At 47.9% G+C, this 23,334-nt stretch overlaps 2 protein-coding genes across 4 annotated transcripts in view; one reads left to right on the top strand and one right to left on the bottom strand.

Moving 5' to 3' along the window:
* Positions 1-3,551, bottom strand: part of HENMT1 (HEN methyltransferase 1) — a 61,968-nt gene extending 58,417 nt beyond the window's left edge. The window contains exon 1 of the mRNA XM_077277395.1: positions 3,356-3,551. The gene's annotated coding sequence lies outside the window, so the exon portion shown is untranslated. The remainder of the gene's footprint in view (positions 1-3,355) is intronic.
* A 43-nt stretch (positions 3,552-3,594) lies between these two features.
* Positions 3,595-22,971, top strand: PRPF38B (pre-mRNA processing factor 38B). 3 transcript variants are annotated; one of them, XM_077277393.1, is made up of 7 exons: positions 3,597-3,700; positions 3,829-3,885; positions 10,856-10,924; positions 16,509-16,660; positions 17,169-17,229; positions 20,101-20,324; positions 21,667-22,971. In XM_077277393.1, exons 3-7 carry the CDS (start codon positions 10,913-10,915, stop codon positions 22,415-22,417), a joined length of 1,200 nt encoding a protein of 399 aa, XP_077133508.1. In that variant the 5' UTR covers positions 3,597-3,700; positions 3,829-3,885; positions 10,856-10,912; the 3' UTR covers positions 22,418-22,971. The 3 variants fall into 3 exon arrangements, with proteins under 3 accessions (XP_077133506.1, XP_077133508.1, XP_077133509.1); XM_077277394.1 differs by having other exon boundaries at positions 3,623-3,638; XM_077277391.1 differs by having other exon boundaries at positions 3,595-3,885.
* Positions 22,972-23,334: the final 363 nt, after the last annotated feature.

The following is a 23,334-nucleotide window of genomic DNA, read 5'->3' as shown; positions in this document are numbered from 1 at the left end:
TGCACTATCCCTGACCGCTGCACTCTCCATCCCTCACCCCTGCACAATCCCGGACCGCTGCACTCTCCATCCCTCACCCCTGCACTCTCCATCCCTCACCCCTGAACTCTATCCCTGACCGCTGCACTCTATCCCTGACCGCTGCACTCTCCATCCCTGACCGCTGCACTCTCCATCCCTCACCCCTGCACTATCCCTGACCGCTGCACTCTCTATCCCTAACCGCTGCACTCACTATCCCTCACCCCTGCACTATACATCCCTCACCCCTGCACTCTCCATACCTCACCCCTGCACTATCCCTGACGGCTGCACTCTATCCCTGACCACTGCACTCTCCATCCCTGACCGCTGCACTCTCCATCCCTGACCGTTGCACTCTCCATCCCTGACCACTGCACTCTCCATCCCTGACCACTGCACTCTATATCCCTCACCCCTGCACTATCCCAGACCGCTGCACTCTATCCCTGACCACTGCACTCTCTATCTCTCACCCCTGCACTATCCTTGACCGCACCTCTCCATCCCTCACCCCTGCACTATCCCTGACCGCTGCACTCTATCCCTGACCACTGCACTCACTATCTCTGACCGCTGCACTCTCTATCCCTCACCCCTGCACTATACCTGACCACTGCACTCTCCATCACTCACCTCTACACTATCCCTGACCGCAGTACTCTCCATCCCTCACCCCTGAACTCTATCCCTGACCGCTGCACTCTATCCCTGACCGCTGCACTCTCCATCCCTCACCCCTGCACTATCCCTGACCGCTGCACTCTCCATCCCTCACCCCTGCACTATCCCTGACCGCTGCACTCTCTATCCCTCACCCCTGAACTCTATCCCTGACCGCTGCACTCTCCATCCCTCACCCCTGCACTATCCCTGACCGCTGCACTCTCCATCCCTCACCCCTGCACAATCCCGGACCGCTGAACTCTCCATCCCTGACCGCTGCACTCTCCCTGACCGCTGCACTCTCCATCCCTGACCGCTGCACTCTCCATCCCTCACCCCTGCACTATCCCTGACCGCTGCACTCTCTATCCCTGACCGCTGCACTCACTATCCCTCACCCCTGCACTATCCCTGACGGCTGCACTCTATCCCTGACCACTGCACTCTCCATCCCTGACCGCTGCACTCTCCATCCCTGACCATTGCACTCTCCATCCCTGACCACTGTACTCTCCATCCCTGACCCCTGCACTCTATCCCTGACCACTGCACTCTCCATCCCTGACCACTGCACTCTCTATCCCTCACCCCTGCACTATCCCTGACCGCTCCACTCTCCATCCCTCACCCCTGCACTATCCCTGACCGCTGCACTCTATCCCTGACCGCTGCACTCTCTATCCCTGACCGCTGCACTATCCCTGACCGCTGCACTCTCCATTCCTCACCCCTGCACTATTTCTGACCGCTGCACTCTCTATCCCTGACCGCTGCACTCTCTATCCCTCACCCCTGAACTCTATCCCTGACCGCTGCACTCTCCATCCCTGACCGTTGCACTCTCCATCCCTCACCCCTGCACTATCCCTGACCGCTGCACTCTCCATTCCTCACCCCTGCACTATTTCTGACCGCTGCACTCTCTATCCCTCACCCCTGAACTCTATCCCTGACCGCTGCACTCTCCATCCCTCACCCCTGCACAATCCCGGACCGCTGCACTCTCCATCCCTCACCCCTGAACTCTATCCCTGACCGCTGCACTCTCCATCCCTGACCGCTACACTCTCCATCCCTCACACCCTGCACTATCCCTGACCGCTGCACTCTCCATCCCTCACACCCTGCACTATCCCTGACCGCTGCACTCTCTATCCCTCACCCCTGCACTATACATCCCTCACCCCTGCACTCTCCATACCTCACCCCTGCACTATCCCTGACGGCTGCACTCTATCCCTGACCACTGCACTCTCCATCCCTGACCGCTGCACTCTATCCCTGACCACTGCACTCTCCATCCCTGACCGCTGCACTCTCCATCCCTGACCACTGCACTCTCCATCCCTGACCGCTGCACTCTATCCCTGACCACTGCACTCTATCCCTGACCACTGCACTCTCTATCCCTGACCGCTGCACTCTCTATCCCTGACCGCTGCACTCTCTATCCCTGACCGCTGCACTCTCTATCCCTGACCGCTGCACTCTGTCCCTCACCCCTGCACTCTCTATCCCTGACCGCTGCACTCACTATCCCTCACCCCTGCACTATCCCTGACGGCTGCACTCTATCCCTGACCACTGCACTCTCCATCCCTGACCGCTGCACTCTCCATCCCTGACCGCTGCACTCTCCATCCCTGACCATTGCACTCTCCATCCCTGACCACTGTACTCTCCATCCCTGACCCCTGCACTCTATCCCTGACCACTGCACTCTCCATCCCTGACCACTGCACTCTCTATCCCTCACCCCTGCACTATCCCTGACCGCTCCACTCTCCATCCCTCACCCCTGCACTATCCCTGACCGCTGCACTCTATCCCTGACCGCTGCACTCTCTATCCCTGACCGCTGCACTATCCCTGACCGCTGCACTCTCCATTCCTCACCCCTGCACTATTTCTGACCGCTGCACTCTCTATCCCTGACCGCTGCACTCTATCCCTGACCGCTGCACTCTCCATCCCTCACCCCTGCACAATCCCGGACCGCTGCACTCTCCATCCCTCACCCCTGAACTCTATCCCTGACCGCTGCACTCTCCCTGACCGCTGCACTCTCCATCCCTGACCGCTACACTCTCCATCCCTGACCGCTGTACTCTCCATCCCTCACACCCTGCACTATCCCTGACCGCTGCACTCTCCATCCCTCACACCCTGCACTATCCCTGACCGCTGCACTCTCTATCCCTTACCCCTGCACTATACATCCCTCACCCCTGCACTCTCCATACCTCACCCCTGCACAATCCCTGACGGCTGCACTCTATCCCTGACCACTGCACTCTCCATCCCTGACCGCTGCACTCTATCCCTGACCGCTGCACTCTATCCCTGACCACTGCACTCTCTATCCCTGACCGCTGCACTCTCTATCCCTGACCGCTGCACTCTCTATCCCTGACCGCTGCACTCTCTATCCCTGACCGCTGCACTCTGTCCCTCACCCCTGCACTATCCCTGACCGCTGCACTCTCTATCCCTGACCTCTGCACTCTCTATCCCTGACCGCTGCACTCACTGCTGCTCTGGAGTTTCACTACCGCAGACCCCAGAGATATACCGCCGTGGGGGCGCCGGAAGCACTGAGCTTAGTACACTTATTAAATACTGCGGACGGACAGACGTCCATTGGTGTCTCTTCTGAATCATGACTTACAATGTTCACTGTTAGCTGTTGTGGTTGAAAAATAAAGTTTCGACTCGCCAAAATAAAAATAAAAAACAAGCGGGTCACCGCATTTCGCTCTGATTGGTTACTCTACGGATACGAGACACGAAATCAATGATTGGACGCCAAGTACAAGCGCTTTGATTTGCCCGCATATTCAAGCGTGTTGATTGGTTCTCTCGGCCGGTCTGCTCAGCCGCCTTTCTTCCTCGTTTCCACTATGTGACGTCACTTCCTGCTGTCCGGTGAGGCAGCCGCCATATTTTCTCCGGTTAGAAATGGCGAATAACAACGCGGTGGCCCTCGGGGGGACCCCGCAACCCACTCAGACAGGTGGTGGGGGGAACAAATCTGCGCCCTCTGGGAAGCCTGGGAATGTACTGCCGCTGTGGGGCAATGAAAAGACTATGAATCTGAACCCTATGATTCTGACCAACATCTTGTCCTCTCCATATTTCAAGGTGCAGCTGTATGAGCTGAAGACCTACCATGAGGTGGTGGACGAAATCTATTTTAAGGTACGTAGAGCGGGGTGAGAGCACAGACTGAGTGTGGGGGTCCTCCATGTGTCTGGGCTCCGAGGACCCCTGTGCTGGGCAGCAGCCATGCTCTCCAGGCTATGATCCCATGTATCAGGGGTCCTCCATGTGTCTGGGCTCCGAGGACCCCTGTGCTGGGCAGCAGCCATGCTCTCCAGGCTATGATCACGTGTCAGGGGTCCTCCGTGTGTCTGAGCTCCGAGGACCCCTGTCTTGTGCTGGGCAGCAGCCATGCTCTCCAGGCTATGATCACGTGTCAGGGGTCCGAGGACCCCTGTGCTGGGCAACAGCCATGCTCTCCAGGCTATGATCCCATGTATCAGGGGTCCTCCGTGTGTCTGAGCTCCGAGGACCCCTGTCCTGTGATGGGCAGCAGCCATGTTCTCCAGGCTATGATCACATGTATCAGGGGTTCTCCATGTGTCTGGGCTCCGAGGACCCCTGTGCTGGGCAGTAGCCATGCTCTCCAGGCTATGATCCCATGTATCAGGGGTCCTCCATGTGTCTGGGCTCCGAGGACCACTGTGCTGGGCAGCAGCCATGCTCTCCAGGCTATGATCACGTGTCCGGGGTCCTCCATGTGTCTGAGCTCCGAGGACCCCTGTGCTGGGCAGCAGCCATGCTCTCCAGGCTATGATCACGTGTCAGGGGTCCTCCGTGTGTCTGAGCTCCGAGGACCCCTAACCTGTGCTGGGCAGCAGCCATTTTCTCCAGGCTATGATCACGTGTCAGGGGTCCTCCATGTGTCTGGGCGCCGAGGACCACTGTGCTGGGCAGCAGCCATGCTCTCCAGGCTATGATCACGTGTCAGGGGTCCTCCATGTGTCTGGGCTCTGAGGACCCCTGACCTGTGCTGGGCAGCAGCCTTTCTTTCCAGGCTATGATTACATGTATCGGGGGTCCTCCATGTGTCTGAGCTCCGAGGACTCCTGACCTGTGCTGGGCAGCAGCCATGCTCTCCAGGCTATGATCACATGTATCCAAACATCCAGAAAGGTTCATAAACTACTCAAATGCTGATCAATTCTCAAGTCTTCCTTACTGACCCCCTGCTGCTTCCCGAGCCCACCAGGATCCTCTGCTCTTTCTCTATTAATGTATTGATATGGACATGTGACCGCTGCAGCCAATTACTGAGGTCAGTGATTGGCTACAGTGGTCATATGTCCATGTTAAAGGGAACCTGTCACCCCCAAAATCGAAGGTGAGCTAAGCCCACCAGCATCAGGGGCTTATCTACAGCATTCTGTAATGCATTCTGTAATGCTGTAGATAAGCCCCCGATGTATTCTGAAAGATGAGAAAAAGAGGTTAGATTATACTCACCCAGGGGCGGTCCCGCTGCAGTCTGGTCCGATGGGCGTTGCGGTCCGTTCCAGGGCCTCCCATGTTCATAGGATGACGTCCTCTTCTTGTCTTCATGCGCAGGCGTACTTTGTCTGTCCTGTTGAGCGCAGAGCAAAGTACTGCAGTGCGCAGGCGCTGAGCCTCTCTGACCTTTCCCGGCGCCTGCGCGCTGCAGGACTTTGCTCTGCCCTCAACAGGACAGACAAAGTACGCCTGCGCCAGAGCATGAAGACAAGAAGAGGAAGTCATCGTAAGAAGATGGAAGGCCCCGGACCGCGACACCCATCGGATCGGACCACCCGCCCAGGTGAGTATGATCTAACCTCTTTTTCTCATCTTTCAGGATACATCAGGGGCTTATCTACAGCATTACAGAATGCTGTAGATAAGCCCCTGATGCCGGTGGGCTTAGCTCACCTTCGATTTATTTGGGGGGTGACAGGTTCTCTTTAACTGATTATACTGGTTCCAGAAAAGCAGAGGCCAGTGGGGGCCTGGGGGTTGGTAAGGTGTTAATACTTTTACTATTGCATTCTAAGGACCTGATTCATTAAAGGGGTGGTCCAATACTTAGAAAACACTTTAGAAATATCTATTTTCACCCCTAGCCACTGCGATTTCCTTTATTTTAAAATACTTTATTGTTCTCCTTTTACAGCTAATAACTGTACCTGGTTTTTATAAATTTTATCTTTACTTCTGTGACTTTTCATTGAGAGGAGATGTCATCAGGAGGATGGCCGAGCAGTCTCTTCTCCCTTTGGTCACCCGGCCACAAAAAGGACGTCATCAGGGGCCAGCACAGCGATCGCCGCCCTCTGTTGCCGTCCAGACTGAATAGTGCTGATAAAAGCTAAGAGAGGTGACCACAGCAGCGGCACACGTCTTCTGTCACCGCTGGCCCCCAGCGTTTCTCTGAAGGGGGCAGCAATAGAAGCAGTGTGGGTGATACCACATCTCTCATAGCTTCTATGAATGCTACTGATTGATTAATGTTGTTTGGGCTTGGAACAAAAGTCTGCACTCACTCTGTGACTGTGTGCGATGTGTACATTTTCATTATTCCCAGTGTGAGCGGGTGGTTGTGTGACAATTCAGGGCTGTAGAGTCTGTAAGCCAAACCTCCGACTCCTCAATTTCCATGACACCGACTCCACCAAAATGGACTCACGACAGACTCCACAGCCCTGGTGTGACTGTATGTATGTGATGTGTACCGGGTTAGTCATGGTGCCAGCTAATCTCATCCTGCGTCTCTCAATTCACTTCTACTGAGAGAAGCTGAACGTATCAACTCGTGACCGCAGGTACGCATGATTGCCTGTTCGTATCAGAAATTGTGATTCCGTGCACACCACACTGTCACGATTCAGCAGTCTGAAAAAAAGTGATAGCCGACTTTTGTCCCAAGTCTGGATACCCTTTTAGCCATCAAGCCACCTCTCTACCCTCCTATAGGAAAGCTCAATTTCTCGTCAAAGTTTCTCTTCTGTATAACTTTCTAGTTTTTAGTAAATCTAATCTTTCTGTAACAGCAGACATGTGGAGACGGGTCTTTGTTTCCACAATGGCTCTCCTGTGCGCTGTATGAGTGTCCTGCTCTATTTCCTAGCCTACCAGTATGGGAGCAGCTCTGTAGGATGCAATGTGTTCCTAGTGTTCACTTATGTACTGGACTCAGAAACTGAGGAGATGGAGGCACCTCGGGGTCCAGTACAGAATCCAGCATTACATCCTACAGAGCGGTCTTCTTTACTGGACTTAGGCTGCCTGTACTTCTGCAGTGATGAGACACCAATGGCAGCCGATCCAACCTGCATTTCGGAATAAGTATGTACAAACGTCTGGCAGTATAATTTCCTTCATATTATAAAGGCGTAAAACTGTAAATTGATCCACTGTTGACAATACAGTGTGCCAAATCTCTGATATATTGCTATAATGTATGTGGCCGGTCAGTCATTCCACTTATTGTCACACAAACTCCTAGCAACCCTGAGATGTTTTAAGACACCTAATGAAAGTGCTGTTAAGCTCACAGTGGATTGCCGAGACTTCATACAATGGGGCAGATTTGTTATATAAAAGGCAATCTGTCACCAGGGTTTTACTACCTAAACTGATGTGTTCTACAGCATGGAGCGACGATCGAGCAATCCCTCATCAGAAGGCCTGCTGCTACTCCGGTGCAGTCCTGGAGCAGCATGTCTAGCGCCGCTCACAGAGGTGCTCGCCACTTAGAACTTGCGCCACATTCATTAAGTAGTTCATCTCAATGAATTTGGAGCCTTGTACTGCAGGAAGACTGGTGCAGCGCACTGTGGCAGTCATGATGTATCTGTCCCATTCAGTCTGCTTATAACTTGTCCCATGTAGGCACAAGCTGCATTTCCCCAGCAAGATCATCGTTAATGAGTGTTCTTAGAAACCCTTGTTTAATTATCTCGCAGAGTAAACAGGTTGCCAGTGAACGAGCAAAACACTCACTCATCGGGTAAAATCGTTCTCGGCAGTGCATCGTCTTGTGTAAATGGGAAAATGGCAGCCTATGTGCACTGAGCAATCTACTAGATCGATCAGTGCTCATTGGTTTCTCTGCTCTGCAAATGTAAACAGGATATTAAATAATCGCCATTCTTATCGTGCTGCCAGTCTGTCTGTGTGAATGGACCCTTAGATGTAGAAGAATGATGTACGGATACCCTGTAAGGTGTTTGTCCTAAGCAGTGCCAGAGTTATGTGTCCTAAGCATATTGTAGATTCTGAGCCTGAAAAGACAGCGATTTGTTACAGCCTGGATTGTATCTGGATTGTATAAATGTTTCCGTGTTTTTGGATCTAGAACAGATGGGATTCCAGAGATTTATTCAGCCTGTTTTATTCCAGTGGTGATGATACCAGGGCATAGTCATGCATACATGTGAATCTATGCATGTTTTTTTTTTTCTAGGTGTATATTTTGTTGTACATATATAATCTCCATTAAGGGTACGTTCACACAGGACTTTTTTGCTGCTTTTTTTTGCTGCTTTTTTTTATGCTAATTTTCAGCTGCTTTTTACAGTACCAGTAAAGCCTATGAGATTTCAGAAATCTCATGCACACACGTTGGTTTTTTGTTTGATCAGTTTTTTCTGCTTTGCTGCTTTTTTTGGACATAGGGCATGTCACTTCTTTCAGCGTTTTTGCAGCGTTTTTGCAGCGTTTTTTCACCCATTGACTTGAATGGGTGATGAAAAAAACGCTGCAAAAACGCTGAAAAAACGCATGTAGCATTATTTGCTGCTTTTTTTGTGCAGAAAATCATGGCCAGCAGGAAGGGATCTCACAGCCAAGAGCTTAGGGGTGTGGTTAGTGAGGTGTGAAGAGCCATTGTGAGCCATTGTGAGGTGTCCTGATTGTGATCTATTGTGAGGGAGTTCCTGGTAGTGAGGTGTGAAGAGCCATTGTGAGCCATTGTCAGGTGTGAAGAGCCATTGTGAGGTGTCCTGATTGTGATCTATTGTGAGGGAGTTCCTGGTAGTGAGGTGTGAAGAGCCATTGTGAGCCATTGTGAGGTGTGAAGAGCCATTGTGAGGTGTCCTGATTGTGATCTATTGTGAGGGAGTTCCTGGTAGTAAGGTGTAAAGAGCCATTATGAGGTGTCCTAGCAGCTGAAAATTGGCATAAAAAAAAGCAGCAAAAATCTGCAGCAAAAAAGTCCTGTGTGAACATACCCAAAAAACGCACCAAAAAAACGCACCTAAATTAGCATAAAAAAAAGCAGCAAAAAAAAGCAGCAAAAAAGTCCTGTGTGAACGTACCCTTAATATTATTTTTCTTCACTGACTTCATGCGCTCTACCAGGTGTACAGGGAGTTGGCAACAGCAGGTTTAAAGGGGTTGTCTGGACATCCAAATATTTATTACCTATATATTATCAGATCCTGGCACCCCCATTATCAGTGGTGATTTGCTCTAGCTCCAATCAATATTCTGCAGCTAGTGATGAGCGACTGTGCTCGTTACTCAGGTTTCCCCAAGCATGTTCGAGTGTTCTCCGAGTTTTTTGCCATGCTGGTAGATTGTTTGAGTCCCCGCAGCTGCATGATTTGCGGCTGCTTGACAACCTGAACACATGCAGGGATTGCCTGGTTGCTAGGGAATCCCCACATGTATTGATGTTGTCTAGCAGCCGCTAATCATGCAGCTGCGGTGACACAAGCATAATCTAAAAGCACGCCCAAGATACTCGGAGAACACCCGAGCATGCTCGGAAAACTCAAGTAACGAGCACACTCGCTCATCACTACCTGCAGCCACTACTCAGAACTGCAGATCATTCCTCTGGTGTCGTCAATGGCCACTAAACATGGTACTAAGCTGTGGGGTCATGTCTAATCAAAGTTTCAATCTGGCTGAAGCCAATTACATCTGATCAGTATGGTGCCAGGTGTGCGATCTTCACTCATTCGTCATTGATGACACATCCTAAGAACAGGTTAGATGCCCAGAGAATAAAAACTCCCTAATGTGTGGGGGACAAAGTCCCAGAAATTTTTTTTAGTATTATTAAAATATAATTTGGTTCTGGTCCCTAGTTGCCTTCCGTGAAGTGTTTCTTACTCACCATCTATATATTTAATGGGTCGTTCTTATACAGATCGTTGGTTGCGTAAAAACGGGCTTTTTTTCCCATTGCTGATTTTGGCAGTGGAGTCGCTGCATGTACATCTTGTTTTTCTGGTTCTGAAGAACACATTGTCATCTGCTTGCCGTGGGAGGCACAAGAAATGCTGTACGTCTGTGTCAGTGGTTCAGCAGCTACTAAGCATACCAGTGTTCTGGCGATGCAATCCAAACTTGGAAAAGAAAAGTGACTATAAAGTATAACTATTATTTAAAAAAAAAATCCTTTTTACATAGTTACATACCAAGGGTTGAAAAAAAGACTTGGTCAGCCTTTCTCCACCAATTATACATGTTGTCACTAAATGTTTCTATTTTATGTCTATCAGATACTAGGTGCCATCTGGGCGCTTTGTCCTAACCTTACAGGGCAGCTTATCTAGAGATTTAAAGTTCCCTACTAAATTGTTTTAAGCCAAGTATCCTCTATACAATATCACTCTTTGTATTAATTCATACAAACGGGAGGAAAGAGAGATAGATGGTGACTGTCTATGGAACAATATATAGGATTGAAATGTATAAACAGAGGTAGACGTCGGCTTCTCGTGATACCTGGTATCTCTGGCAAATAGCTGAATTTGCGGTTGCAACCAAAAACAATTTGATCTGCAAGAACTGGAGCTGTTCCTGCAAAGATCATAGACTCTATTCCAATATCCTCTATGGCATGTGTATGCCCCTTTCAGGAATATGGACAGGGGAGACAACTGAGAAAGACCGGAAGTTTCTTGGTGACTGTCCTAAATCTGCGAATTCTGTGTTTGTATATTTTTGATGTTACTTAACTCTGGGCCCTGAAATCCTATTTCTTCCGATATTGACTTCCCTTTATTATCTGCTTTGTCATTTTGTTAGCATTTCTCAGTTCAGAGTAGCGGAGTTGTATCTACATCTAAGACATTGTAATAACCCCACTCATTCACTCTTCTAGGTCAATCATGTTGAGCCTTGGGAGAAAGGAAGTCGGAAAACTGCTGGACAAACCGGGATGTGCGGGGGGGTAAGTACAAGTACGTGCCTTCCCATTCTTGGTGTATTCCAATGAGGTATATAAGAAATAATTACCCCACAACATAAGTTTTTGCATTTATTCATTTGTTCAAAAACCTTTTTTTCCAGGACGTCCCTACTGACAGCACATTGGAGGACGTCCTCCTCCTCCTTCCAGGGATAGGAAACACACGAGAGTTTAAATATCCGGCTCCACCCTCTAATCCTCAGTGTTTTTCCTGTCCCTGCATGGAGGGACACACGTAGAGAAGCAGCAGCTTACCGAGCTCAGGGGGATCGAGCGGTCCTCCAATCCTTCCCCCTGTCAAGCGGCTCAGGGTCGAAACTCCCCGGAGGGGAGTCCCTCTACCCCAGAGGCCCGGAGCGGGACGATGCTCCGGGAGTGAACCGCTCCCCCCGTTGGGGGGCTCTCGGTTCAGGACGCGGCGGCGATCCAGGCAGCCTCCATCCGGCAGAACGCGCGGTCAGGAGACGCTACAGCCAGTCGGCACTTCCGGGTTCTGGGGAGCCGCGTCACTTCCGGTCTCAGGAGCCGGTGAAACGTCACTTCCGGTGGCGTTCTATGAACGGGGAACAGACGCTCCAGACTGGAGAACGCTGTCAGAGCGGTCGCTTCTGCGTTAGCGTCCAGCACCTGCATCAGGAGTGGTACCGTCTGCATCTGGAACCGGCTATGGAGGACAGAAACGACGAGGAAGGGGTAAGCCTGCCCTGGGCAGTATACCCTTTGTACTATCTAAGCTCCTCGCTCCCTCTAGCCTATTACTCCCTATCTTATACCGTTTAGGATAAGGGAAACCCCGCTGCTCCCCCTGCCACGACTAAAAAATCTGGGAAGGCCACAATGAAGAGCATCAGATGTCCTGTATGCCATATTAAACTCCCAGACTCCCATGGCAAGACGCTCTGTGCCACCTGTACGTCTAAAGTTATGAACGACGAGCAGTCATCAATGTTCTCCGAGATGAGATCCCTTATACGGGAAGAGGTGCAGGCTTCTATATCTAGCCTTTCGCATTCTCGGCCTGCCAGTCCCATAACCGGTCGCAAGCGCGCCAGGAAGGAGGAAGTCCAGGGGGAGCCAGAATATTCTTCTGATGAAGGTTCCGAACTTAGGGATTCACTATCAGAAGAGGAAGGTGAAATTCCCGTAGAAAACCAGGACAGAGCCAGGAAGTATCTCTTCCAGTCTGAGGAGACAGACGAACTTGTCCAGGCTGTTAGGAATACGATGCAGATCGAGGATACTGCTAAACCACAGTCCAGGCAGGACTTGATGTTCGGGGGACTCGTGGCACGAAACCTGACTGTGTTTCCCATTAGTGATCATATCAAGGCTATGGTCATAGAAGAATGGAAGGAGGCCGAGCGCCGATTAGTGCTTTCTCGTGACTTCAAAAGCCGCCTGCCGTTCGATCCGGAGGAAGTCAACCTATGGGAAGAGATCCCAAAAATTGACGTTCCCGTAGCAAAGGTCACTAAAAAGACTGCGATACCCTTCGAAGACTCCTCCAGTCTTCGTGACCCTATGGATAGGAAGGCCGACATCCTCCTTAAAAGGGCCTGGGAATCTTCTGCAGCTTTGATTAGAACGAACATAGCAGCCACTTCGGTGGCCAGGTCTATGTACTTATGGATGGGGAAGTTAGAAGAGCAGTTATCCAATAAGACACCCAGAGCTGATATTCTGCACTCCTTTCCTATAATGAAGTCCGCAATGGCCTTCTTATCTGATATGACGGCTGAATCTGTCAGATTTTCAGCCCGTAATAGCTCACTATCTAATGCAGCTAGGAGGGCGGTCTGGCTTAGGTCATGGTCTGGTGACAATGCTTCCAAATCCAAACTCTGCTCTATTCCATTTTCAGGACAGAGGGTGTTTGGACCGGCTTTGGACTCTATCCTCGAGTCAGCGTCCGATAAAAAGAAAGGTTTTCCGGAGGACAAACCTAAGCGTCCACAGCCCTTTCGGAGAGGTTTCTTCTCCAGAAAGCAGTTCGATCCTAAAAATCAGGGTCGGTCCAGCAGGGGATCCTACAGAGGCTCCCGTGGACAGAATAATAGGAACAGAGCTTCTTTCTTTAGCCCATCCTATGAAAATAAATCTCTATGACGCCACTCACATTGGGGGGAGGCTCCGTATGTTCGCAGGAAATTGGGCCCAGATTACTCAGAATCAGTGGATTCTCAGTACTGTTTCCGAAGGTTACAGCATAGAACTTTACTCACCTCCCCCAGAAAGATACATTACACCTACGGCAGTCAAACCAGATTCGGCTATACTAAAGGACTTACAGGACATGCTCAGGACAGAAGTAATAATTCCTGTCCCTCAGAGTTGGGGAAAGGCCACTACTCTTCCCTGTTCACGGTCACGCGGCCATCAGGCGACACCCGCACAATAATAAATCTAAAGCCTTTGAATGCATGGGTGAGATACAGAAGGTTCCGCATGGAATCCATTCGGTCAGCAATTCCGCTTATAAACCAAAATGCGGTCATGTGCACTATCGACCTAAAAAGGGCCTATTACCAGGTCCCAGTACATCCCTCATCTCAGAAACTGCTGAGATTTGCCGTAGCTCTGCCCACCCGGACCTGCCACTATCAGTTTCAGGGCCTTCCCTTCGGTCTGGCTTCCGCTCCTCGCGTTTTTACCAAACTTGTATCAGAGATGGTGGCCTTCCTAAGGAAACAAGGCATCATAATAATCCCGTACTTGGACGATTTCCTGCTTGTGGCAGATTCCGTAAAGCTCCTGGAAGATCACCGAGAGCGGACTATCGCACTGATGGAGCATCTCGGCTGGGTACTGAACCGGCAGAAATCCGACCTTCTACCAGAGCGGAAGAAAACCTTCCTGGGTGTGCAACTAGATTCCAGACGCAGAATATCGTTACTACCCGGTGCCAAGAGGAAGATAATTCAGACTCAGGTCCGGTATCTATTGGAACATCGAGTTACCATAAGAATGCCTGCATACCATCCGTCAGGTGGGCGCAGTCTCACACAAGACACCTACAGAAACAGATCTTATCAGCTTGGGATCGCCGCCAGTCTTCCCTAGAAGCTCCTCTGAGATTGAACAATCTAACGAGAAGATCTCTCGTCTGGTGGACACGTTCGGAGAACTTAGAGGTGGGAGTCCTATGGGTCACCCATCCTTACGTAGTTATCACTACGGACGCCAGCGCCTGGGGCTGGGGAGCTCATCTGCAGGGCCGAATCTTGCAAGGCAAGTGGCCAGAAAGCATAAGAAGCAGATCATCCAACTTCAGAGAGCTCTACGCTGTATGGCAAGCACTAAAGCACAATCAGTCCATACTCTCGGACCAGCACGTAAGAATATTCTCCGACAATGTAACAACAGTTTCATTCCTGAACCATCAGGGAGGTACCAATTATCAACCACTGCAGGATCTAGCAGAGATGATCTTCAGGTGGGCAGAGGACAACGTGCTATCCATTACAGCTATTCATCTGGAAGGATCCCAAAATGTGATAGCAGATTACCTAAGCAGACGAAATCTGTGCCCAACAGAGTGGGAACTGGAACAAAGCATCTTCCAAGAATTATGTCGCAGATGGGGAACCCCCAACATCGACCTATTCGCGAACAGGAGGAACGCGAAGACCCCAAGGTTCTTCTCCCTGAACCCCTCGGACCTTCCAGAAGGGGTAGATGCCCTGAGTCAGCAGTGGAACCAACCGCTGTCATATGCATTCCCACCCCTGGCACTAATTCCAGCCGTACTTCGGAAGATCAAGGAAGATCGGGCTATGGTCATCTTAATCGTCCCGTTTTGGCCGAGACGAAGCTGGTTTCCGGTGTTGGGGTCGTTAGCAGCCGACAACCCAGTCGAATTACCCATCAAGGGGAGAGTCATCCATCAAGGTCCAGTGTATCACCCAGACCCAAGCAGACTCCGTCTTTCAGCCTGGATCCTGAAAGGGACATCCTGAGGTCCAAAGGATTGTCTGACCAAGTCATCTCTACCATCCAGGGTAGTAGAAAACCCGTTACCTCAGCCATTTACCAGAAGATCTGGAAGCGTTTTTGTTTAGAAGGTGGCAGGTCCAATGCGGTATCAGGTTCCCTGGACATCCCTGGTATCTTGGACTTCTTACAAAAAGGGTTTAACCTGGGCCTCCGACCCAGCACACTGAAAGTCCAGGTGTCTGCGCTAAGCTCATTTCTGGACTACCCTTTGGCATCTCACCCATGGATAATAAGGTTTATTCGGGCCACTCAGAGAATGCGTCCCACTATTCGGCAGCTTTCACCATCCTGGGACCTTAACTTGGTTCTTAGGGCACTATGTAAAGGTGTTTATTCTTCCGGGGATAGTATGCCTATTTCTACTCTCACTCGTAAAACCGCGTTTTTAGTGGCGATAACTACAGCCAAGAGGGTGGGAGAGATTCAGGCTCTATGTATCAGAGATCCTTATCTGCAGATCAGGGATGACAGTCTAATTCTCAGATTAGATCCAGCCTTTATCCCAAAAGTAGCCTCTATTAAAAATAGGAATCAGGAAGTAATTCTCCCTTCATTTTGTAATAACCCTGCTAACGAGAAAGAGAGGGCCCTCCACTCATTAGACGTTAGGCAAGGGGTTCTAGATTACCTAAGTGCTACAGATTCTTGGCGTACTGATCCAAACCTTTTTGTTCTGTTTGGGGGAAAGAATAAGGGGAAAAGGGCTTCTAAGGCCTCAATTTCTCGTTGGATCACCGAAGTGATCACAGACGCCTATCGGTCAGAAGGTATGCCCCCTCCTATAGGCTTAAAAGCCCACTCTACCCGTGGGGTGTCCGCCTCCTGGGCGGAGCGTGCAGGAGCTTCTGTAGAACAGATCTGTAATGCCGCAACATGGTCCAGGGCTGACACTTTTTGTAGACACTATAAACTTGACGTTACATCCGGTCAGCACACGGCTTTTGGGAGGAAAGTCCTCCAAGCAGTAATCCCACCCTGAGGAGGTCCTTTGGTACTCTCCAATGTGCTGTCAGTAGGGACGTCCTGGAAAATCGGTATTAGTCTTACCGGTAATTATGTTTCCAGGAGTCCATACTGACAGCACCGGTAGTTCCCCCCCCGTTCATGTAATATTCTCAAGTATATTCGGATTTTGCCTATATACTATTTGTATTATAATTCTGTCATTAAAGATATTTTATTTGCATGATTCCATGATTGGTTCTTGCTACAACACTGAGGATTAGAGGGTGGAGCCGGATATTTAAACTCTCGTGTGTTTCCTGTCCCTGGAAGGAGGAGGACGTCCTCCAATGTGCTGTCAATATGGACTCCTGGAAACATAATTACCGGTAAGACTAATACCGATTTTTCATATAGGAATGCAATTATTTTTAGGTTGAGAAATCAAAATATTTTTGCTCAAGGTCTGGTAAATGTAAAAGTGTGCAAAGCTATTTATCTAATCAAAGAAGTGAGGTGTAAACCTTCTGTATGGCAGCTTGGTTCTCGTGGGGCTCCTCGCCTCTGGCTCACTATTCGTGATATTGCATGACGAGCTGTGACTTACAGGAGCCTTCTGTTGTCCCTGCAGGTACGTGGTGTCGGCACAGGCGGCATTGTATCTACGGCCTTCTGTCTCCTCTATAAACTGTTCACCCTGAAGCTGACAAGAAAGCAAGTAATGGGGCTTATCACACACACAGACTCCCCCTACATTAGGGCACTTGGGTTCATGTATATAAGGTAAGTGGGCTTGGTTTTGTTTTTAAATACCATTTTATTTTTAATACAGAATTATATATCATTGCTGATCCCATGAAATATAAGATCCAGTCCAGTATTCAGGGGAGCTGGTGGTCGTGTTTTTACAGTATATTTCACTATTGTATAGACTTTCTTCTGTAGGATATGACGCTACTGAAAATAACCTTCACGCACAGAGGGTACATTCCCATAAATCCCGCTGCATATATGACCTCCTTGGTGGTAGCAGCCACCTAAATTACCCAAAGTTTCTCTACAGCATCTTAATGGTGCCCCTGGAATAGGCAGTGGATTTTCCGCACATAAATCGGCAGAGGAAATCCACTTTGTATTCACCTCTTGGGAACATTAGATGGAATGGCCTTAAAACAACCATGCAGAGACAGATTATTTTTATATGTATTTTCAACTTTTGGTTCAGGTTTTTTAAAGTATCCATTATTATTTTTCTTTCTGTTTCATGAATATTGACTTTTCCATTTCCCAGGTACACACAACCCCCTACCGACTTATGGGACTGGTATGAAGACTTTCTTGATGACGAAGAGGTATGTCACCAAGGGTAATTCAATTTTCATTTGTACAGCTTTCAATTGTGCATGCTGATGCAGAAACACGCTGTTGTTGGCACCATATATATCATTCCTTGGTTTCTGGCGTTTAGATGGCGATAAAGTATTTTTCCTTAAAGAGTTTTCCAGCCTTAAATTTACTGATGACCTCTCCATAGGGTAGATCATCAATTTCAGATCCATGGTGGTCTGACTCCCTGCACCCCACCACCCTGCTGTTTCAAGTAATACCATGGCAGACATGGAGTGCTCCCTTTAATATCTTCCTTGAATCAACTACTGTATATGACTAAAAAAAATGAAATAATTTGGCAGCATGTAGAAAAGATTTATTTTTTTCTCATAAATCTGCGCTGTGTACCTTCACAAGCAAATCTGCACAGAACATACTGTGCATTTGATGCATATGTGTGACGCAGGATGCATGCTCGCCCCGCTCTGACCTTTTGCTGTTAGAATTGTGAATTCCTTTTGCTTCTTTAAACATTTAGTGGTAGGGATTGTCTGCATTTTTAATCAAATATTTTTATACACAATTTTATGAAGGTCTGTTCCTATTTCAGAGCAAAAGTTTTCTAATTATTAAAGTGAACCTGTCACCTCAGAAAACTCTATATACCTGCAAATGTTGTGCTCATCTGCCCTCCTGGGAGCCTCCGGCTTTTAGTCATGGCGGCGTGCGTGGATCAGCTATAGTCACTGCTCATAGCACCACTTGCTATACTGTGAGTAGCAGTTGCTAGCCCACTTTGATTTGACAACTTACTTAGCACTGATGTGCTGCAGAGCCAGTTGTCAAATCACAGTGCCAGAGCGTTCTTACAGCTGCCGCTCACTCACAGCATAGTGAGCAGTAACTGAAAGCCGGCGGCTCCCAGGAGGAATTGAATTTTCACCAGATAGCCACAATTTGAGTAAGACAGCTGGGCAGCATTGTAACCCTTTTTAAGGGCTCATACTCATTTGCGAGAAACTTGGATGAGTCTCGCTCGGCAATACCCAGGACAGAGGAGCGGCGCGTGCGTCTGCATGTATTCCTATGCGGCTGCACACTCTGATCTGAGTGCCGGCAGCAGCGCCGGGTATTAACATGCGATACTCATCCGAGTTTCTCGCAAGTGAGTATGAGCCCTAAGCTGTACATCTGCAGGAAAATGACATGTTCCGAGGTGAAAGGATAAAACGAATAGCCAGACGGCTTTGCAGACATTAACAAAAATTAGACGTCAGTAAATTCATATACAAACACGGCTACTCGATACTGAACTGTTTGAACTGGAGAAAAACGAGTCAAATTACGCCTGGATATATAACAATTAATCCTTTATTGTAAGACTGATTAAAATCTCATTCTGGAAACAAATATACATATGCTACATATAGCTTAATAGATTCACAAGGTTACTATAAAGTGCCTGAAACGGTGCAACCCATGAACCGGGACACAAGAAAGGACAAAGATGAAGAACAATATAATAAAGTTATCCAATAAATACTAGCAGGGAAAGCCCAATATTTCAGCACATAGCAGAGTTTGATGCTTCGTACCAGACTAGGTTGTCAAAATGCCTACCACTATCATGTGCCACATAAATATTGCCCATGCTAAATGTATTGCTAGGAGTGACAAAGTTAGTTACCCATTTGTGATGGAATGTCCTGACTGGGTCCCGGTCCCGTACCCAGTACGGTACGGGTACGGGACCGGGACCCAGTCAGGACATTCCATCACAAATGGGTAACTAACTTTGTCACTCCTAGCAATACATTTAGCATGGGCAATATTTATGTGGCACATGATAGTGGTAGGCATTTTGACAACCTAGTCTGGTACGAAGCATCAAACTCTGCTATGTGCTGAAATATTGGGCTTTCCCTGCTAGTATTTATTGGATAACTTTATTATATTGTTCTTCATCTTTGTCCTTTCTTGTGTCCCGGTTCATGGGTTGCACCGTTTCAGGCACTTTATAGTAACCTTGTGAATCTATTAAGCTATATGTAGCATATGTATATTTGTTTCCAGAATGAGATTTTAATCAGTCTTACAATAAAGGATTAATTGTTATATATCCAGGCGTAATTTGACTCGTTTTTCTCCAGTTCAAACGGCTTTGCAGACATTGTTGTATAGCAAACCTTTACTTTACAGATGACAATGTCTCTTAGATGTTTCAGTGTAGTGGCTTCTTTGGAAGATTTTTTCCTGTTTCTGCTATGAAGAGCTTTCCATGCCCCACAATGGTTTACAATATGGCATATCTGATTTACTTCAGCTAACCTGCTCTTTTTTCCTCTAGATCTTTGTGCTGCACCAATTGTATGGGGCGAAATTAAACTGAACACATGCATGTGTGTGAGTGCAAGAAGTTTTACCTTAAGATTCGCCTTTAAATATGCTCAGAGCTCAAATGACATGAAAGTGAGGGACATTTGGGGATAAATTGATATGTCAACACCTGCCTTACACCCTTTGTAAACCCTCAGAATGCATGTTGAAATTCACGGTTAATGTGTTTCTAATAGTAGTATTCATTTCTACACACTTTATAGGCTTGTGTAAATTTGACAGTTCAAATCTTAGAAAGTGGACCTATTTTTTGTTAGCACCTTTGTTCTTACGTAATGGAGGAATGTAGCCCACCTCCTATCTTGTAGGAGATAAAGGAAAATGTCTGCTAGTAGTGCACCCCTCCATGTGCTATTAGGATCACTAACACCTATGGATGCACCCAAGATTAGATACTTCCAGTATGAACTTATAGTTTTTGTGACTTATTTCACATATGCAAGATGCTTTTTTACAAGAGTCTTCCCCTTTGCCTCTTTCTTCGACTGATTTTGCAGGACCTGGATGTGAAAGCTGGCGGAGGCTGTATAATGACAATAGGAGAGATGTTACGTTCATTCCTTACTAAGCTGGAGTGGTTCTCTACGCTGTTTCCAAGGATCCCTGTTCCAGTGCAGAAACACATAGACCAACAAATCAAAACCAGACCAAGAAAGGTCAAGAAAGAGAATGCTGAGGAAGCAGAAGACGTTCAGAGGCACGTTGAGAGGAGACGGTCAAGGTGACTTTTCAAAATAAACCTCTTTTAACTTATCAAACGGCTGCACCAAGTTTACCGTATTTTTCTGACCATAAGACGCACTTTTTTTCCTCCAAATTTGGGAGGAAAGTGTGGGTGCGTCTTATGGTAGGGATGTAGCATGTGGGGAGGGGGCCAGCAGCGAGTGGGATCGCAATGATATCCCACTTCAGGAGGCAGAAAAATGTCCCCACTGCCGGGAATCAGCTGCTGGGGAAACCATGTGGTCCCGATGATTAAGTGCAGTGAATATTCATTAGCTACTCCCCGCCCACCTATCAGCTGAGCGGTGAGCCGGGAGCAGCAAATGAATACTGCACTTAAGCAGGGACACACATGGATTCCTCAGCGCTGATTCCTGCAGCAGCTGGGGAGATCCGTGTGTCCGGGTGAGGAGGAGGCAGCAGCAGCAGGGTCCGGGGGAGAGGAGATCGCTGCCTACATGCCTGTGCTGGACGCTGAGTGCTGTGCAGGAGGACCTGTGATGATGTCAGAAGTGGGCGGGCTGGAGCATCACATGGCAGCACAGAGCCCTCCCTCTTCTTGACATCATCACAGGTCCTTCAGACTCCAACACTAGAATCTGCTGGCTTCCATTACCTGTGCTGTGGAAAGGCAATAAGAGGGAGGGCTCTGTGTGTGCAGCCATGTGATGCTTTTACCTCACCACAGGCTGGCTGGCTGCCACAATTAAGAGGTTAGTCTTTCCAAAACACAATAAAGCACTCTGCCACTCTTTTAGTGAACTATAACTCCCAGCATGTCATAGGATCTGCAGGACATGCTGGGAGTTATAGTTCTCCCATGGGATTTTAAAGCAGCACTCCAGTGTTATTTTGCAGTGCTGGAGTGGTGCTTTCAATATAAGCCCTGCGCCCCCATTCTTATACTACCCTCCAGCATCTTCATATAGTACTTCAGACACCACACTGGTCCCGCAGCTTCCATCATAATAACATACTATTATATGTGGTGTTATTATATATAATAGTATGTTATTAAATACTTTACCACATTTTTTTGCTTCAAATATTTTTTTCCCTATTTTCCACCTCTAAAACCTGGGTGCGCCTTATAGTCCGGTGCGTCTTATAGTCCGAAAAATACGGTACATGTCTTTAGTAGTTAAAATATTTGCCTTTCCATATATATAATATCATAAACTATATATAGTCACCATATGCAATATTGGTCTACATGTATATGATGAAGGGGAACCATTTAATATATCAAAGACTGATCCTCAAAGGACATTACAGTTTTGCTTTGTAATATTTAGTTTTCTTATTTTTAATTCAAGTAACTTATATTTGCATTTGTGTAGGTCTCCGAAAAGGTCCGCAAGTCCACGAAGGTCGCCTAGGAGATCAAGGAGTAGAAGCCATCACAGGGAACATCATGGAACATCAAGTTTCGATAGGGAACTAGAGAGAGAGCGAGAACGGCAGCGGGTAGAACGCGAGTCCAAAGACAAACGGAGGTCACGAAGCAATGAGCGTAGGAGAAGTAAAAGCCGAGAGAGGCACAGGACCAGGAGTCGGAGCAGAGACCGCAAGACAGACCGGAGAGATAAGGACCGAGAAAAAGAAAATGAGAGAAGCAGAAAGAGGGAGCATGATAAAAAGGGCAATGGCAGGGAAAAGGATACCGATAGACCTCGAGAGCGTTCAAAAGAGCGCAAGAGGAGTGAAGAGAGGAAGGACCGAGAGGACAGACGGCACAGAGAAGACAGAGAATTGCGTAAGGAAAGAAGACACAGCAGAAGTAGAAGCAAAGACCGAAAACAGAGAAAGAGCCGGAGCCCTAGCAGAAATGCTAGAGGAAGAAGCCAGAGCAAAGAAAAGTCAAACAGACAAAAAGAGAAGTCAAACAAACATAGCAGAAGCAGTAGTCGTGGGCGGACAGACAGCGCTGAGAAGTCCCGAAAGAGAGAGCGCAGCTCAAGCAGGGAGAGGCCGCGAAAGAGAAGTCGGAGTAAAGACAGAGGCCATAAGCGCGAGCACGAGAGTAAGGACCATGACCGTCACAGTTCTGACAATGAAGAAAAGCAAAGGGTCAAAGATGATAGTCAGTAATATTTCAATAAATGGATCACATTGAATCCTTTTTTTTTTTTTTTTCTTCTCCCTTTCTCAAAGTCCCACCTGGTTCTATAGCACTCATGTTTTTTTTTATTTCTTCTGTACGAAACGAGTTGCAATATCACTTGTATGTAGGGAAGTGCCTTTTGGGAACCTCGTGTATTTTGGACAATACTGCAACTTTCCCTACATAAGCCCAAGCTGTCTGCTCTCATGCAGCTACTGTTGCGTTTTTATCAGTTCAGTGTTCCTGAAACGTTCAGGCTGTATTTGGCAATGCCCTGATGTTTTAATTCTTTTTCTGGCATAACAATCCTGCTGGTCCAGTTTGTAAGTGGCATTAAACTTGTCACTCTTCTCATCCCAACGCTCGTGAGGTTGTGGTTTACCTCCTGGCGCTGCGTGCATGGCTTAGCTGACATTTCGGTAGAATGGCTCTTTTTGTGGGATTTTTTTTCTAAAATGATATGAATGCAAATATAACATTTAATTTTGTGTCATTGTCTAATTGTAAACAGTTTTTAAGAAAAATACATTTTGATCTATGATGTGATTGCTTTTTATTGGTCTACCTCTGCTTTGAATATAATTTACTTTATGGAGGAAGATATTCACCCCCTACCTCCCCCCATCAAAAATGCTGAACTGTCAAACAAATGCAAATATTTTACAGTATAATTAGTTTGAAAAAGGAAATGAAGTGATGCCATCATACCAAATCAGGCAATTGGAGTGTTATGTCAGTGTCCTAGCTAAGGGTTGACCAGTTTAAGCAATGGTACAAACTATGAAACCATTTGAAGGGGTTTGCAAGATGAAAAATTCCCTTAATAGTTGACATGACTGCCAATAAAATGGAATGCAGATTGCAAATTTCAAACCGTGGATCTGGAATGGAAGCACTAAATCCT

The sequence above is a fragment of the Ranitomeya variabilis genome, chromosome 8 (genome assembly GCF_051348905.1).
Source record: "Ranitomeya variabilis isolate aRanVar5 chromosome 8, aRanVar5.hap1, whole genome shotgun sequence".
NCBI classification, from domain to species: domain Eukaryota; kingdom Metazoa; phylum Chordata; class Amphibia; order Anura; family Dendrobatidae; genus Ranitomeya; species Ranitomeya variabilis.
This window is presented reverse-complemented; position numbering and strand designations above follow the sequence as displayed.

Excerpts from the sequence above, each read along its gene's own strand:
- PRPF38B (XM_077277391.1), top strand. The coding sequence starts at position 3,646 with ATGGCGAATAACAACGCGGTGGCCCTCGGGGGGACCCCGCAACCCACT. Across the intron at positions 3,886-10,855 it reads TGGACGAAATCTATTTTAAG|GTCAATCATGTTGAGCCTTG; the intron begins GTACGTAGAGCG and ends TCACTCTTCTAG. Across the intron at positions 17,230-20,100 it reads ACTTTCTTGATGACGAAGAG|GACCTGGATGTGAAAGCTGG; the intron begins GTATGTCACCAA and ends CTGATTTTGCAG.